At 35.9% G+C, this 19,137-nt stretch overlaps 1 protein-coding gene across 4 annotated transcripts in view; it reads left to right on the top strand.

Moving 5' to 3' along the window:
- Window positions 1-19,137, top strand: part of ADGRG6 (adhesion G protein-coupled receptor G6) — a 139,783-nt gene that overhangs the window by 65,146 nt on the left and 55,500 nt on the right. For 3 of the 4 annotated variants that reach the window (XM_015061851.3, XM_015061852.3, XM_015061854.3), the window contains exons 3-6: window positions 842-1,183; window positions 5,040-5,663; window positions 13,831-13,899; window positions 16,126-16,209. In XM_015061851.3, coding sequence (XP_014917337.3) covers window positions 842-1,183; window positions 5,040-5,663; window positions 13,831-13,899; window positions 16,126-16,209 — 1,119 coding nt within the window. The remainder of the gene's footprint in view (window positions 1-841; window positions 1,184-5,039; window positions 5,664-13,830; window positions 13,900-16,125; window positions 16,210-19,137) is intronic. The other variant, XM_015061853.3, reaches the window with a different exon arrangement.

Genomic DNA, 19,137 nt, shown 5'->3' with positions numbered 1-19,137 from the left:
TATTACCTTCTGTCATTATATTGTATTATTTATTTGGGCCCCAAACTGAATTGTAAGAATCATTCTGGCATAGACTTTGTCTTTCTTATTGACTAATCTATACTATTTAGTGCCATATAACAGGCACTCAATTATTATCCACTGAATGAATAAGAGATAATCACACAAGTACATACGTAACAACTGTAATGAACAAATGAAACAAGTGAAAGTATTTTCAAAACTATAAATATTCCACACATGCAAGGTGATGCTATTTATTTGAATTTTAGAAAAAAATACAATCTGCCTGAAGATAACTTGTTTGCTTGTTTATTTTGTATTGGTAGCTTTCTCTTTAAACATGTATTTCCTAAGTATTTATCTTCCCTTATATCTATGGTTATAATATTGACTTCTACCTTTGCGTTTCTATAACTCCTTCCACCCTGGTTCAATTACTCTCTAGAGTAGAAATTCTTAACCTGGGCCAGTGCACCTTTGGGAAATCCATTGTTGCCTCTTGAGGCCTCATATACTCCCTAAAACAATGTACTGGCTTTCATGTGTTTTACTAGAAAGAGTTCCTGTAACTTTTATCAGATTCTTAGAGTATATGACCCTCCTTCCCTGCCAAGTTTAAGAATCATTGCTCTAAAACTTTGTATTTTTCTTTTACTTTTTTGTTCCTTTCTTGCTTTTTCTCCTTGAGATGGCTTCATTCTCCTTTTATTTTTCATGGTTATATTTTGGTATTTTAAAATGTTTACTATTTGATTGTCCCCAGTGTGTGGTATTCTTGGTTTATTGTATGCCTCTAATCCCCACCCTTGTCTCTGTTTCTCTTTTGTCTGGCCAACAGTGTGGGGCTGTGCCAACTGCAGAGTCGTCCTATCCAACCCTTCTGGGACATTTACTTCTCCGTGCTATCCTAACGACTATCCTAACAGCCAGGCTTGCATGTGGACCCTGCGAGCCCCCACTGGCTATATCATTCAGATAACGTTTAATGATTTCGACATTGAAGAAGCTCCCAATTGCATTTATGACTCATTATCCCTTGATAATGGAGAGAGCCAGACTAAATTTTGCGGAGCAACTGCCAAAGGCCTATCGTTTAACTCCAGTGCGAATGAGATGCATGTGTCCTTTTCAAGTGACTTTAGCATCCAGAAGAAAGGCTTCAATGCCAGCTACATCAGAGGTATGTAAACCAAAGACGACGCCAACCTTCTGCTTTCATTTAGCATGTTCTACAATAAACACCAGGACCAGAAGACAAGAGTTATGCTCTTTTATGTGAATGTGAATGATTAGGATTAGAATTTAAGGGCAAGAATCTGTTAATATCCTTCAGCATTCTCATTAGCAATATATAGTTACCAGATCCAAAATCTGGTTACAGTAGAGCTGAATTCTTTTATATTGTTTATATGCAGAGCATTTAAAGGCTGCTTGGAAGATATTGTAGATATTCCACAGCTAATAATTAAAAGCTGTACTTCTAACATCACTGAACATTTAAATTTTCCTATTCAGAAATCATTTTATTTTAGGCTTTTAAGATGCTGCCCTTTTAAGGAACTATGCTACGGAACAAATATAAAAAATTAGCATATAAATTAAAGTTAGTTATTTATAACTTAAGCTAATGAACAACATAGCCTGAGGAAAACACCTTAAAATTTTTTCTTTTTTTTTTTTAGTTGCTTAAATTTTTTTTTAAATTGTGGTAAAATACATATAACATAAAATTTATTATCGTAAAACAGTTTTAGGTGCACAAGTCCATAGTGGTAAGCATATTCATACTGTTGTGCAACAAAGCCACAGAACTTTTTCGTCTTGCAAAATGGAAACTCTATCCATAGAACATCAACATCCCATTTTCCCCACCCCCAGCCCTTGACAAACACTATACTTTCTGCTTAAGAGTTTGAATTCCCTAGACTATAAGGGGAATCATATAGTATTTGTCTTTTTGTGACTGGATTATGTCACTTAGGATAATGTCTTCAAAGTTCATCTATGTTGTACCATAAGTCAAGTTTTCTGTCCAGTCTAGGGCTGAATAATATTCCCTTGTATGTACATACCACAATATCTTTATACATTTATCCATTAAGGGATGCTTGGATTGCTTCCGCCTGTTGGCTATTGTGAGTAAAGCTGCTACGAACATAGGTATACAAATATCTCTTCAAGGGGTACCTGGAAAGCTTAGTTGGTTAAGCTTCTGACTTCGGCTCAGGTCATGATCTCACAACTTGTGAGTTCGAGCCCCGCACTGGGCTGTGTGCCGACAGCTCAGAGCCTGGAGCCTGCTTCGGATTCTGTGTCTCTGTCTCTCTGTCTTTCTCTGCCTCTCCCCTACTTGCGTTCTGTCTCTCTCTCTCTCTCAAAAATAAGTAAACATTAAAAAATTATCTCTTCAAGACTCTTCCTCAGTATTTTTGGATATAGCCAGAAATGGAATTTCAAGATTATATGGTAACTGTAATCTTAATTTTTTAAGGAAACCTCTTACCGTTTTTTTTAATGAACCAACTGCAGTGGCTGCACCATTTTACTTTCCCACCAGCAGTGCACAGAATTTACAACTTCTTCACATCCTTGACAGCACTTGTTATTTTCTGTTTTGTTTTTTTTTGTATGTTTGTTTTTTATTTATTTATTTTTTAACTTGTTTTATTTTTTTATTTTTTAAAATTTATATCCAAATTAGTTAGCATATAGTGCAACAATGATTTCAGGAGTAGATTCCTTAGTGCCCCTTACCCATTTAGCCCATCTCCCCTCCCACAACCCCTCCAGCAACCCTCGGTTTGTTCTCCACATTTATGAGTCTCTTCTGTTTTGTCCCTCTCCCTGTTTTTATATTATTTTTGTTTCCCTTTGTTTATGTTCATCTGTTTTGTCTCTTGAAGTCCTCATATGAATGAAGTCATATGATTTTTGTTTTTCTCTTACTAATTTCACTTAGCATAATACCCTCCAGTTCCATCTACGTAGTTGCAAATGGCGAGATTTCATTCTTTTTGATTGCCAAGTAATACTCCATTGTATATAAATACCACATCTTTATCCATTCATCCATCGATGGACATTTGGGCTCTTTCCATACTTTGGCTATTGTTGATAGTGCTGCTGTGAACATGGGGGTGCATGTGTCCCTTCGAAACAGCACACCTGTACCCCGTGGATAAATGCCTAGTAGTGCAATTGATGGGTCATAGGGTAGTTTTATTTTTAGTTTTTTGAGGAACCTCCATACTGTTTTCCAGAGTGGCTACACCATCTTGCATTCCCAACACCTTAAAAATTTCTAATGAAAGGAAAAAATATATTTCTATCAAATGTATTTCCCAGATTCTGGCATATCATAACATTTGAATAATCTTGGTCTCTCTAAAGCCTCTCTTTACTTAAGGAAAATTCAGGATTTAAGACTAGCTTCTTAAGTAAATATCATGTATGAAAGAAAGAACAAAAAAGAAAGGTACCATTATGAAAATGACTGACCCTCATTATTATAAACTTGGGTTTTGGTGGTAGAGTTATTTACTGTTTGTGAGTCACAATCACAAATGTGATTCACATTAGGTACGTGTGTGGTTAATTGGAAAACATGTGCTTTAATTTTTCAAATAATGTTTTCAAAATTATAAAACCCTACAGGAAATTAGAAAAAAAAAGAAGCAAGTTAGAATTATCCATACATCTGTCATCTAGCCATAACTACTAATAAAACATTGATGGACATATTTCTTTCCAGCCCTTTAAACAATACATGTAGTATACTGGGTTCATATTACGTAAGTATCCCTTTGGGTAAATAGACCTATAAAGTGCTTTATATTTAAAAAGTAGACTGAAATCCACAATTCTATTAAACTCCATCATGCAGTTTTTACTAGAATATTTACATGAAAATGATGTCTTTACCATAGACCTATATTAAAATCTATTCAATCTAGCATTCCTTGAAGCCAGCATTAAAGAGAATTTTTGAGGAGAGCTACTTCTGTCTCAAACCGGTATATGTTTCACAGTGTCTATTATATTAACATAGGGTGAAATCCATTGTATTACTTAATAATTTCACATGTGTCACAGAAGGACTAGGCTAACGCATTTTATTTTGAATATATTATGCAGATGATAGTAATCGTTGTTAGTAATCAGTAACATTAGTAGTCAGTCCTAGCTCTATACTGACTATAGCAGGCACTGTTCTAGTGCTTTCCAGGTATTATTTGATTCCTACTGACCACGTGTGCAATAGGTGTCACCGTCCATCATTTTATGGATGAGGAGAAGAAGGTAGAGAGAGGTGGAGTAACGTGTCCAAGGTCACATTGCATTTTGTGGAGGAGCTGGGATTGGAGGTGGCTGTGTCGCCCTTTTTACCTCTGCCCCTTGCCATCCCTCACAAAGGAACTCAAATACCCAGCTGTAAAGGAAATATAGCTTAAAATTCCATTTTTATTTTTACTTTTTTACTAGACTGCCTCTCCTTCATAGAATTATCTTTACCTTTGCTCCTGAAATATCCTGGTGATGGGGAAAATGAATAGGATATGGGGTCTCTGAAGGGGAGAGGGTGGCAGAGGACGGTTTGGGAAGAGTAAAAGGCAATTGTTAATGAAAAAAAGAACTATTAGCTATTACGTTTAGAAATTATTTGAAAACTAATATATTTTTGAAAATTTTAATGTATAAACAGCTTTCCTGAAACAGTAGTTTCCTGAATTTGGGTTTTTGGGATTTTCTTTTTCAGTTCAGGGATTAAAAAAAGATACTTATCAACTGGGTTGGCTATAACTCAGAAGTTTTGCTGTGAGATCCCACATACTCTAACGATTAGAGTTCATATGGATGGGATTACATGTAGTTTTACTGATACAAGGTAGTGGGTTTGTGACAGTCATGAAGGAGGTGTGAGGCAAAAGTCAGTTGATCCAGAGTGGTGGGGGTGGGAGGGCATATCAGATGTTTTGCATCTCATTAGTTCGTATTTGACGTTAATACATTTTATGTGTTATTATGCTTTGTCCTAGTTGCTGTGTCCTTAAGGAACCAGAAGGTCATTTTACCGCAGACACTAGACAGTTATCAGGTATCTGTTGCCAAAAGTGTCCCTATTCCAGAGCTCAGCGCTTTCACTCTCTGCTTTGAAGCAACCAAAATTGGCAAGGAAGACCATGAATGGACAGCCTTCTCCTACTCAAATGCGTCTTCCACACAGCTACTCGGTTTTGGAAAGGCCAAGAGTGGTTACTTTCTTTCTATTTCTGGCTCAAAATGCTTCCTAAACAGTGTGTTACCTGTAAAGGATAAAGAAGACATTTTCACAGAAAGCTTTGAGCAGCTCTGCATCACTTGGAATAATTCTCTGGGCTTTATTGGTGTAAATTTCAAAAGAAACTATGACGCAGTTCCCTGCGATTCTACCATTAATAAAGTGATTCCTGGAAATGGGAAATTGCTGTTAGGCTCCAGTCACAATGAGATCGCCTCTCTAAAAGGGGACATTTATAACTTCCGACTTTGGAATTTTACCATGAATTCCAAAATCCTCTCTAACCTCAGCTGTAATGTGAAAGGGAATGTGGTCGACTGGCAAAATGACTTCTGGAATATCCCAACCCTAGCTCTGAAAGCAGAAAGCAACCTAAGCTGTGGTAAGTCTGGGCATATTCACACTTTGTTTTTTAAAGCATTGTTCTATGGATGTTGGTCAACAAGAAATTATACATAAACACACACACACCATATACATATACATACACATATACATATACATATATATATATATATATGTATATGTATATGTGTATGTATATATAGGTAGTTGTCATTAATGAGCTTTATTTTTTTTTTAATGTTTATTTTTGAGAGACAGAGTATGAATGAGGGAGAGGCAAAGAGAGAGGAAGACACAGAATCCAAAGCAGGCTCCAGGCTCTGAGCTGTCAGTACAGAGCCCAGCGTGGGGCTCGAATGTATGGACTGTGAGATCATGACCTGAGCTGAAGTCGGATGCTTAACTGACTGAGCCACCCAGGTGCTCCTGAGCTTTTGAATTTCTAAAATTTTGTATGCTCAGCCATACACAGCATACATTTGATTACAAACCATGTTTATTCAAACAAAGCTTTTTGTCCTACCATATTAAAGTTTTCCTTATGTCATAAAATGTCACACAGTTTATCACTGATGTAACAAGAGTGGTAACTATGACACCTCAAATAGAAATGTTAACACCAGGACTGAAATAAAAGAAATTAATAAGTGATTGTTTTTAATCACAAAGATATCGTGAAAAGTTGATCTTTATGACATTTCTAGTACCTTATTTAAATAAACAACCACCACCTAAAAGAATGCTGTTTACTCAGCCAGGATAAAATACCAAAGATATCCATTTTATGGAAAAATCTTTGATAATCAGGAATTATCAATTTTTTCTTTGAGCTTTTTTTCTCTGTTTGAAAATGACTATTTGTCATCTGTTGCCCTTTATGGTTGCTCTTTGAGAGACTTAAATGTGATATTACTGGAAGTAGCTAAATGCAAAATATTTAGGAAAATAATTCTATATAGCAACATTATATTAAAATAGACTATCAAACATTCTTTATGTGCATGAGTTAATTTTAGAAATCATTATTTTATTACAAGACTGATTAAAATACAAAAGTAGAAGTTTCATTATCACTTTTGAATGTCTTATGACTAAATTGTTGATAATAGATACCTTTTAGTCACAGAGATAACTTTCCTTAAAAGAGGAAAGAAGTGGGGGTCGCCTGGGTGGCTCAGTCGGGTGAGCGTCCGACTTCGGCTCAGGTCATGATCTCACGGTCCGTGAGTTCGAGCCCCGCGTTGGGCTCTGTGCTGACAGCTCAGAGCCTGGAGCCTGCTTTGGATTCTGTGTCTACCTCCCTGTCTGCCCCTCCTCCGCTTATGCTCTGTGTCTCTCTGTCTCTCTGACTCTCTCTCAGAAATAAACATTAAAAAAAAAATTTTTTTAAAGGGAGGGGGAGAATAAGGGGTCTAATATTAAAAAGAAATTCTCATGTGACTTTGGAGGGGATTTTACCAGAAATACATTCCCGATAATTTGAACAAAGTGGGACCCATTTGAAGATCTGGGACCACCTCCCCAGTTTGCGACCGGTGTGTATCCTTCTGCTCTGGGGAATTCTTGTCCCCTAACCCTCAGGGTAATTCACTCATTGCTCTGTGTGGTCCATGGTGCGTCTGCAAATGGTGGGAGGCTATTAAGTGGTGTCATTGGAGAGATATCTCCTTGTGGGTTGTTGGACAGAGGGTAAACCACAACCGTATTCCAGAAGAAGACTGAAGAAGTTTGTAAAGGAGCTAATGGTGTTCCTCAGCACCAGTCTGCTTAGCTACAGAGGATGTTCAGGGACTCCTGAGAAGTCTTTCACTCGGTGAGGAAATGGAGAAGATCAAGTGTGTGGGTTTGGTGTGAGATGGTGAGCGGTGAGAGGGCAGTGATGTTCTTCCTTCATCCAGGGTGATTCTCTTTACTCCAGGGACCTGTTTTCACCATAGCCCATTAAAAAGTCATAATACAGACCATTTAATAGTTGCCTTTCTATGGGGTTATGTTTGAGGACTGTGGCAACCAAAAAAAATTTTTGAGTAGATATGTTAATAATTGCTTATACTTAAGTTATACGCTTAATTTGAATACTCAATACATATTATGTAGTAGGTACTGTTTTAAGGTCTTTACACATATTAACTGTTTTCTACAACACAGATCCCATGATGTGGGTTTTATTACCAACCCTATTTTGCAGACGAGAAATCTGAGGCACAAAGAAATTAAGTAATTTATGCAGTGTTACTTCATTAATTAGTGGCCACAACAGGAAGTGAACTCAAAAAGTTAGGTTTTAGAGCTGTGCTCTCTTATAAGTGTAAATTAGACGTCTTTTGGAAAATGCAGCACTAGAAGGTGAGCCACACTAGAGTAGGTGAGCTGCTTCTTGCCTGGATGAGGAGTATGATGGTTCAGGTGTGATCGGTGGGAAAACACTAGCTTTCCAGGATATGAACACTGTATTTGTTTATTGGGTTTTTTTAGACATTTATTCATTTTTTTTTTTTTTTTGAGAGGCAGAGACAGTATGAGTGGGCAAGGACAGAGAGAGAGGGAGACACAGAATCCGAGGCAGGCTCCAGGCTCTGAGCTGTCAGCACAGAGCCCAGTGTGGGGCTTGAACCCACGAACAGTGAGATCATGACCTGAGCCGAAGTCAGAAACTTAACTGACTGAGCCACCCAGGCGCCCCAACATTGTATTTGTTTTAAGCAAAATTAATAAGATTTCTTTCCTGTGTTGCTTCTTGGGTACATTAGTATGATAAAATGTGAAGGATATACATGGATTCCTAAACTTCTGTAAGAAATCCTCTAGACCAGAGATTGGCAAACTAGGAAAGTTTTATTGCAACCCAACCATGCCTAAGAGGTTTTGTATTGTCTAAGGCTGCCTCTGGGCCACAGTGACAGAGTTGGTGATTGTGAGAGACAGAAACATGGCCCGCCATCCTAAAATTTTTCTGTCTGGCCCTTTAAGAGAAACTTTGCCCATCCTTAACACTAGTCCAAAGAATCATGAGGGTCCAAGTTTCTGAAGCACATACTTGGGATGACACTGGAAAAGATCTGCTAGATCTCCTGGGCCATATGTAGTTAAACCAGCCACTTATGGGCTCATTTAGCTTTCAGACATTGATGATGGCAGTGGCCTTTACCTGTTATCCTTTATTTGTAATTGTTCCACATAATGCTTTTAAACAATGATTTATTACCAACATTAAAAAATTAGACTTGAAATAAAGATAAATTTTTGGATTCTCTGGCAAACAAGAAACTAAACCTAGGTTAGTATTGGTGCCTGGCCAACACAGCTGGGGGGAAGTGGTATCTGCTTCTTACAGAGGGAGAGGACTTCTCAACCCTTACCATTCTTTGTATTTTTTCCACGCCAACCCCCTTCCATCTTTAGATGGCCTTCTGGCCCCAGTAGGCATTTCTGCTTGGGAATCCCAACTTAAGCTAGTCTCTTCACTTAATATAAGGCAGGAAACTGAATTTTTTTTTTAAAGTGGCCAAGGCAGTTGGTGAGCTAAAATGTAGATCTCCTCTCTCCCTTCCCCAGGATTCATTTATGGATATTCTTCAACACTGTCTTTACAACTCCTTTCCCAAGGCTTAGGATTACTGGAATGCATCAAACACATGCTTGGGTAACTTAGCCATCTGTAAGTTTTCAAAATTATTTCATTGAAAGAGCACAAGTTACAGAATCCGTGTATTTGAATTCCTTTAATTTTTATGGTGGTCCTCTTGACATTCCATGATGATGCAAACACCCCATTCCATGGATTCAGATATCCTGGGCTGTGTTTCAGGAGTCATAACGGGAGAGGGAGTTTCCCGCTGCTCAGTCATCAGCTTTGGGAGTTGAAGAACCCAAGTCACTTATTAACTGACAGGAAATACCTGTCACAGAGATCATATCTAAGCTTGTTAGCTATGCAGAACTTGAACACATAAAAAAGTTTGCTCTATTAACATTTTAACCTTTCTTTCTTTTTTTTTTTTTCTGGAACATTTTGGCTTGCTCTTTATGGTAACTAATTTCCAAAAACTAATGATCGGTACAGTAACCAATGGGAAAATAGAATTTCATGCCTGACATTCCATTGGACTGACAATATCTGTTAAATATGACCTTTAATTCCAGAATCAACTTGCAGTAGAGGAATGAATAGATTTTCCAAAGGTCTATTGCCGAGTAAATTATAATGTGAAAAACGATGGTAAAATAGAACTGATTCCATCTAACGTTAAAACATTCCGTCATTTGTTTCAAATAGTAAATACCCTAGCCTTCATGTAATCAACGTATAATTAATTAATGTTTCAACAAGTTCAGAATTATACTTTTTTTGTTTTCCTACACTAGCCTCGTTGGGGAATTATACCTTAATTAAGAAATTTTCAGGAGGTCTTTTTTATTATTAACATAGTTAATCTTGTCAGCCTTTTCCAGAAGGAAATGCTTTATTTAGCAGTAATTCTTTTTCATTTTATAGCATCATTCTTTTTCTTAGAACAATTTTATTAAGCATATTCAGTTTTATGACCTCTATGGATAGACGGTTTTCCTAGTGGACTCTTTAATTATAATGGCAAGTATTCGCCTGTGTTATGATTCAGTTTAGATACTGGCTAATGTCCATCACTTTTCACAAAGAACAGACAGTGCCTTCTATACCAGTTTTATTTATTTTACTGATGACTGCTCTTTCCTGAGGAGTGGTACAGTATAACCCCGTGAATAGTCCAAGTTCAAACAAACTACATTTAGTTAATAAGCATTTATTAACCACTTCCATTTATTAACTGCTTGTGGATGGAGAGATAAGACACAATTCTTAAGTACCCAACTTGGTTGTTATTCTTTTCTAGAAATTTTTGGATTGGTACTGATTTTTCTTTTCACTTCCAGCATTTTGTGCTTAATTATCAAGGCTTCATCAACTCTTGGATTCCTACTCTTCCATTTTCAATTATTACGGTTCTGTCTGCCACAGCCATAAAATTCTGACTCATTGTTGGCTCCTTCCTTTCATCTCTAAAAAAAAAAATTACTGAGTGTAGCATTTTTAGATAATTGAATTATTTTTTAAATAATAAAATAAAGATGAAATTTCTTTATCTTTACAAAGGACTTTATTCTTTGAAGATGTCCAAACTCTTTATGAGCATAAATAGCTTCCAGAAATAATGTGTTGTAAATATATTTATGAAAATTTATAAAATTCTATTTAGTAATCCTGCAAAGAGGACTTGAAAGCAATTTTTTTTTCTCAATGTTGCAACTCACTGTGAGGATTTAGTGCTACTGTTATTTGGATTATCATTGTGTAGAATGTCAGATGAGCTGTTAGGTGTGCATCAGTTTTTTTTACCACAACTTGTGTAAATAGTGACTCCTTTCAAAGCGGCAGGATTTGGGAAGAACAACAGAGAGAGAAGAAAGATTAATAGCTTTGCAGCTTTTCAGTGATTACGTTCCCCCCCTCCCAGGGAAATTTGGCTCTAAATGTTACAGTTAATATTAAGTAAATACCCTTAAAAACCTTTCTGGTATCCATAAACATCAGTGAACACACATAGGTCACATTTTGAAAATAATTCCTTGATACTAATTATATCATTATCCAGGAATGAGAATTGGTTCCTCTTCCTTAACAATCTGGCCTATAAATATGTCCACCTAGGAAAATTAATTGCGAGAGTAACTTTTTTTATGCAGATGTGCTGAAAATGGAACCAGGTGGGAATAAAGAGTTTGTGTGCCCTTTTTATATTTTAGGTATTTGTTTATGTAATTTGGTATATTTGTAATGGAAGCTTTCATTTATCAGTATAATTTCCTTTTGATTAAATTTGTCACTTGTACTTACACTATTTAGTCTTCAGATTTAATTTCTGTTGCCATAGTGAATTGTCATAAACCAGTGTTTATTGAGTGTTTTATAATACAGTATCAATTTGCTAAACTGTGAGTACCCAAAAAAGGACAACTGATCAGTTGAAATATTGAGAAATGTTACTTTTTCCCTGACAAGGATGTCACATATTGGAACTTGCTATCATACAGTGAAACTGAGGAAATGTTAAAGAAAATTGTTAAATATCTTGCTCTAAATCATAACTCTTCTGATTTTCTTTCCTCATTTCCACCCTGAGTCCTTCAATATACTGCAGTGGAAGTGTAGTTAGCCTAGAAACTTCTTTCCCACAGCACTGTCTCCTTATCTTTCTTTGTCTTCCAGAGATACTGTATCAGTGCCAGAAGTGGCCTAAGGAACCTTTGACTGCCAGCATTGTGCGTAATCTGAGCAGCACAGGAACTCCATCCAAGGGTCTCTCTCTCTCTGTCTCTCTCTCTCTTATGTTGCAGTGGCTGACATTTTCTCATTTGGAGTTTTAAAGATTTTTTAATTTTCAGAAGTTCCTCACTAAAATGTAAGTGCCTAACAGAGAAGTGAGACTCTTCAAGAAGGGGGGAGAAGTTGAGTGTGATAAGAAAGAATAGTGGACAGAAAATATTGATGGTAAAATCTTACCTGAATCCTGACTAAGGCAAGACTCAACTTCTGCCTCTTCAGATGCCTTTTTCCATAGTCCATTTGTCTAAGTTTTCGATCTTTCAAACTCGCCCTCCCTGTCTCTGCTTCCTTTCATAGCCAACCTTCCTCTTTTTGCATTCACATCTCAAATGGCGGTCATTCGTTCTTCATTCCCACGCTACTGAAACTAATTCCTGTACAGCTACTACCAGAATTCCAATGTAAAGTTAAACGTCTCCTCGGTTTTGATCATTCTTGACCTTTCTAGTATACTTGACACAGCCACACCCTCTGTGAAACTTCTGTAAAACCACCTTCTACCAGAACTGGTTTTACTTCTCAAATTTAGAGCTCTTTTACTTTTTAAATAGTATGATACTTAAATATAGGAATGTCTATGATTCCATCAAATCTGCACTCTAGCTTGAGTCATCCCAGACACGTCTGTAGATTCTGTGGCATAGTTTCTTGGCTAGACCTCCCAACAAAAATGTGTACACCTGCCCGCGTATCCAGATGTCACACAGGCACCTCATTTCTCATTACTGGACTTACTGTTCATTCCACCTCACCTAAGTTTTCTTTTAGTATTTCCTCTTTCCTTTTATGAGATCATTATGTACCAATTTCTCAAGCTGGGAACCAGAAAAATGTCCCCTAGTCTATCCCCTAGCCTTCTCCTCCAATTAGTTACCAAATGTTGTACATTCCATCTTCAGATGTCTTGTATCCATCACTTTCTTGCCATCCTCACTGTACTCAAGTCTGAATTATTAATATTATTTACTATTATTGTATCTTTTACCTGTCCATGGAGACTCAAAGGCAGTTTCAAATTTAAAATCTAATTTTCTTACTTAGTTTCCTTTCATAGTTTCCTTTAAGAAAGAATTCAAAATGTTACCAACCATTGATGATGCATCTAGAAATTTGTTAGTAAAGCTTGAGTACCCATCTACTAGGTGTGTGGGATTCACCAATGGAAGACAGAGCCCCACCGTTCATGGGGCCAGCATTCTATAAGGCCCTCCACAAGTATCTGTTACCTATATATCTGATCATTCCTACTCTACTCCAGTAATGCCATGTCACCCAGGTTCCCAGAACTTTTACTAGAAAATCAACTCTAAACTTCTTTCTTGCTGAGGATGTGTCAGTAAAAAAAAGTTTGAAATGAAAAGACACAGAGACCAATTTGAAGTCACAGAAGCATATTTCTGGGATTGCAAATAGCATACGCTGGTGCCTGTGAACCAGAAATATGCATTTTATGAATATTAATAATATCCAAATTCACTTTTGAAACTTACCTTTGATGTTTGCATTACTTTATTTATATGAATTTCTAAATCTATTCTATGAAAAGGCCCCGGACTTTTTACACAAACTCTAATGGGCAGGAGCACTTCTCTTCCTTTCATCTGTGAAGTGTCAATAAATGGAATTACAGATTTTGAGGGAAATGTTGGTAACTTGATTTTACATTTGTGGAAATGAAGACCCAAAGATTGAGAGACTTTCTTGATGTTGGAGTGTTATTGCTGGACACTTCTAGGTCTGCTCCTATTATGCCAACCAGAAGATTCATGGATTTTTTTTTCTTGGATAATGCCATTAAATCCGAAATTTAGATAACTTGTGTCATCCTTTTGTATTGATCAAGGTTCCTACCTGATCCCACTCCCGGCCACAGAACTAGCCAACTGTGCAGATCTGGGGACCCTCTGCCAAGGTAGGGAGCCAGCGTTGTCCTCTGGACTCTGTGTCCTACTTGCTATTTTGGGTAATGTGTTTGAAGTTATTTTGATTATTATCTTAATTTTCACTTGAGAAGCCAAAGCCCAGCAAAACAGAAGAATTTCTGGCTGTGTCTTAGTTGTGTGGGTGCATAGTACATACACTGTGGAGAAAGAATGCATTCACACACTAGATGACCGTATTTCCATAAAGAATGAGGTTTTTTAAATGTGAATGATTATATGCTATTAAACAGGGATTTATTTCATTTTTTTCTCTTTTTATTTTCAAGATTATTGCAAAGGTCCGGTATAAATATAGTCACGCACTATTTTGAAAAAAGTATTCATGTGCGACAAAGGGGATAATTAAGTTAAATATTCAGTTAAGCTTATGACAAGATTATAAGGCAATTTATGGTGTATAATATAACTTAAATATTAAGATGAAAATACTTATATTAAACTAATATTAATGTAATTTTATTATTATAATTCACATTGACTATATTATGGCCAGTATTCCAATTATATATTATTATTAGATAGTTGCATGCTAATAATATATAATTAAAGTCACATAAGTTTTGAGATAATAATATAAATATTTTGCTTTAATTTTATCATTGCTCCTCCTAATTACTCATGACCCATTTCATCCATTTGTTCTATTAAATATTTCTTTATGACGTAGCATGTTCTATGTACCACATTAAGAATCATGACAGTGCCTTTGAAAAAGCTGGATCTCTTATTAAGAGAATCGGAGAATGATTCTCCGATTATAGAAGGGGTTATAGAAGGGCTTCGAAGTGGATCAAAACCTCAGCTCTCTTCTGTGGTTCTAGTGTAGGGGTAGATGTAATTCAGTATTAGCTTTGCTTCTTTTCTGATGCATTATTTCTTGATATCATTACTGATGAATAACCTAGAAAAATAAAGTCATTTGAACGACCTATAAAAATAAAGTCATTATGTGGTGTCCACAATCAGCATAGTTTTAAAATAGTTATATAAAATAGAAAGAAACATTAATTGTGCTTAGTTCAAGATCTGAAGGGTTTAAAATTTTTTTCTTTTAATCTGAGATGTCTATCGAACTGATTCCTGAGTCTCTGATGCTGGGCAGGAAAGCCCAGCATTTTCTCCCTCGTGTCCTAAGTGACCAAAAAGCATTTTCATATTCATTGATGTATTTTGCACTACGATAAATATAGTTGATTGTCCATTATTTTAAAAAATAAATTCTTAAGCATTATTTATCATTTTGAAATGGAAAATTATTTTAGTTAAGGATGTATATTTTGAGTCAAAGAATTTAGCTTTCAGAAGGTAGTCATAATCACTTAAACGTTTTTAAATTTAAGTAATTGTAAATTGAGATATATAAGAAATGGTCATTGTACATACAAATGTACATCTAATACAAGCATACTCCTAAGATAAACTAATATTATTTTACTACATATATAACTCTTTGAGTCTCTTAGAAAGCTATTAAAGCACTACATAAAGGTTTAATCTTGGAAGTTTTAATAGTATAAAAAGCATAGCTATGACATAATTCCTTGAAAATGGCCTCCCTGTAAGGCTTGTCCTTATGAAATTCATTTTATCTGTCAATGTTTAGTAGAGTTACTGAGATCTGTAAATGGTTGATTCTATACATTATATTCCATATAGTCTATACATTTCATTCTCTTTGTTTTGTTTACATTTATCTTCTCAAGGAGATATACATTTTCTTCTGAGACTTTAGTTCTCTAGCCTCAGCATATCAGGAAGAGTAACTTAGTTTAGAAAGCTGACAGGTGAGGTGCAGACTGCCTTCTGCGACCTTTTTTTCTTTTCTTTTTTTTTTTTAATACAAACTTAGGAAATTGAGTTCTAGAAAGATTGAATTAGTAAACCACTACGTGGTCATTAACCTGTTAATGGCAGACCTGGGTCTAGAACCTCGACGTTGTTTCTCCTGTTCCTTTGTGCCAACTCCAGACTCCTGTGCATTCTAATACCAAAGGCCATATGAAGTGATTCTTAATGTGCCATAGGAAGCATTGCTTCATTTTACGCATTATAACCCTAGAGTCTGTTGTAGTTAGTAGCAAGAAATGGTTCCTATTCCTCCTCTATATATTTTCAAGCATTAATTATAGAGTGCTCATCCATATTAACTGTCATTGCTCCTTGCAAAATTACATCTCTCTCATCTTTATTACCAGCTACTGTAGACTCTCCTAGTACTACACCACCCACTGTCACCACTAACATGCCTGTTACTAATAGAATCGATAAACAAAGGAATGGTAAGAAATCACTACCTTTTATATTTGTAGTATGTCTGATGTGATAACAAATTGTATTCTAAGAGTGGGGATACCTAAGCGTCAAGCAAAATTTCTGTTTGTGGAATAATTGGGAACATTTGTACATTTGTAAGGTTAGTAAAATAAATCGATGTCCCTTGAATCCCTTGAGTTCCTTTTCCTAGTGACCCATGGAATGACCACATTTCCAGTACTACTCTCATGCACTTTTCACTAACATTGCTTTCAAAGGAAGCTCTAAGAGAAAGGCACTTAATTAAAAGGAATTAATTTGCTTTATATGAAATATCTGAAAAAATATTCATGGTATTTTGTCAGACTATTCCCTTCACGAAACCAGTTTTTTAAGGAACTTTATGATTTCAAAAAAACTAATGCTGGTGATGTAATTTCTCACTGAAATCAACTTTTATGTTTAAGCGTTGGTGACATTTAGATCAATTTATATGGTAATACGTTGCTGTCTGTTTTTATTTGTTGAAGAATAATGGTTAGAATGTGATTGCGTATCAACTAAGTCCATTTTTGGCTGACAAAATTTCAGTTAAGTGCCAATACTTCTTGACTTTTTTCCATATATACTTCACTATATATATTATTTGTAATTTGCAAATATGGCAGTTAATAGGACATAAGATATGAGCAGGGAAAATGCCAGGTAACTTGAATTATTATTTAGTCTGCTACCTATATGGACCACATAGCCTTTTGGTAATTCGGAGTAAATAATTTAAGTTTCTTCTAGAAAAGAGAAATTCCAATCAGGTGACCACAGCATTGCCTTGAATACAGTAATATTCTCAAATATGAGCTATTAGAAACAAAGGAATTTTCTCAACCCCAATCATTTCACTTGTGAGGCCAAAACATCTGCAGTATATCACCAAGGACAAAAACCCAGAGAAAAGAAACCCACATAGTTCATTTTTTCTTTGGCTTCGGGGGTTATACCAACTTCCTCTGTAAGGACATTTAAATTGGAAGTATGGAATATTTTACATGAAACATAGATCTAAATTTCACTACAGTTATAAAGACATCGATTCAGGGAAGTGTTTATGGTTATTCTGGTAGTTACACCAAGGAGATTTATGATGGGGCAGACATTCCAGCAACCCCCAGGAAAAAGCAGCAACAGCTGAAGTTTCCAGTGCATATTTCACATGGACTCCAGCCAGTAGATGGGAATATTATAATTCTAACTAAGTATTTCGCTCTTTGTACGAACATACAAAGAGCCTCTGTGGCATTCTCCCTCCAGGACTGGCACGTCCTCTACTGCCCAAGAACGTTTATATGATGCTTCAGAGTCCTTGACTTTGGTAGAGTGGAGCTGTATTCACTCAGTCATGTCATTTCTGACATTCTTGAAGAGAGCCTTGTTCAGCCGTCTCTCTCTGCGTCATAACCTTCAATGGGGTTTCAACAAAGCGAGCAAATGTTAGAATCAGTTAAAATGGTTTGACTTGACTACATTAGAGGGAAAAACCTAATTTAGATGATTCTGGATAAAAAATGCAGTCCTAGCATTTAAAAATATTCAAAAGTCATCATGTGGTAGAAATATTCTCAAAATCACGTCCTCCAATCTGTGTACCATCTGAACAATTTTTACCATATATTTAGCCACCTATACAATTGATTTAATAGGTTTTGTTCCTAAATCGACTCACATTTTTACTTAAGCATTTGTGTTTATTTGGGAAAATTGATATTGCTGTCCTAACACTGTTGTAAAATAGAAATGAAAAATGAAAATGAATATAATGAAAACAATATTATTAAATTCTCTCCATCTCCTATTGTTTTCTTGTATCTCTACACCTTCACTACGCCTTCACTATCTTTTTAAAAAGGGAGAGTAACAAAGTGTTAGAGGCAGACTGTAATCTAATTAATATTTTTTCTTTGATGTGGTCAAGTTAGAAATAATTGGAAAGAGAATTACTTGTTCACCTTGTGAATAAATGGAACTTAAGGTCATGTCTAAATCATTCACATACTGTCAGCAACTCCAGATATACTTCTCTTATTCCTCGGGAAATGGATACAGTAAGCATTCTCAGGCTTATCATGATCTGATATATTAGAGAATCCTATTTTGTTGACTGTAAGAAAGATAGGTACAGCTATCAAATTTGTCATCTATCTATCGTACCCAATCCTTTAAACTCCAGACTTTCGAAGAGTTTTGCTGAGTCTACCAATGATGATGTGCTGGTGTAGGGGGTGGGCAGGGATCGAGATTGACAGACAGACTTCTTCAGTGTATCGATGAAATGAGTTTTCCTAGACTTTGTGAAATGTTCCTATGTAAACTTCCTTTTGTTATTTTCAATAGGACTTTTATCTGATACCTCAGATTGTATACTAGGAAAATCTTTAAGTTACTTTTCATAAACAGATTTTTCAGTCTGTAACGGATAACCGAGGTATTCCCACAAATAATTTTTTTGTGCCTTTTACATTACATTCTTAAGGAAAGCTCTTGAGTCGGTTATTATTTGCATACCAAATCTTATTTTCTGTGCTTGAAGCATCACGCCAGTGCCCCTGGATATTAAATTTTGTGGGGTCAACACAAGTAACCCAAGCAAGGAGCTAAGTCTGTTAGTCCTTATTATTGTTCAAAAAAACCTAGCTTACAAGTATTCATTGTACCACTGCTTCCAGTTTCTTAACATAAATTTACTCTCTGGGTGTATGTATGGACCAGACAATCATTCTAGCTTTACATTCTTGTTATCTAAAGAAATCGTGTGTATAGGATGAGCAGGACTCCAGTCTTCTTATAAATGCTACTTATGTGTTATAATTGCCTCATCACTGGTCCAAAGACATCATTTTGACTCTAAAATAACATTTGGTTTATATTTTAACATCTGTCTTTTCAAATAAATATTTTAA

Source organism: Acinonyx jubatus, chromosome B2 (assembly GCF_027475565.1).
Source record: "Acinonyx jubatus isolate Ajub_Pintada_27869175 chromosome B2, VMU_Ajub_asm_v1.0, whole genome shotgun sequence".
NCBI classification, from domain to species: domain Eukaryota; kingdom Metazoa; phylum Chordata; class Mammalia; order Carnivora; family Felidae; genus Acinonyx; species Acinonyx jubatus.
This window is presented reverse-complemented; position numbering and strand designations above follow the sequence as displayed.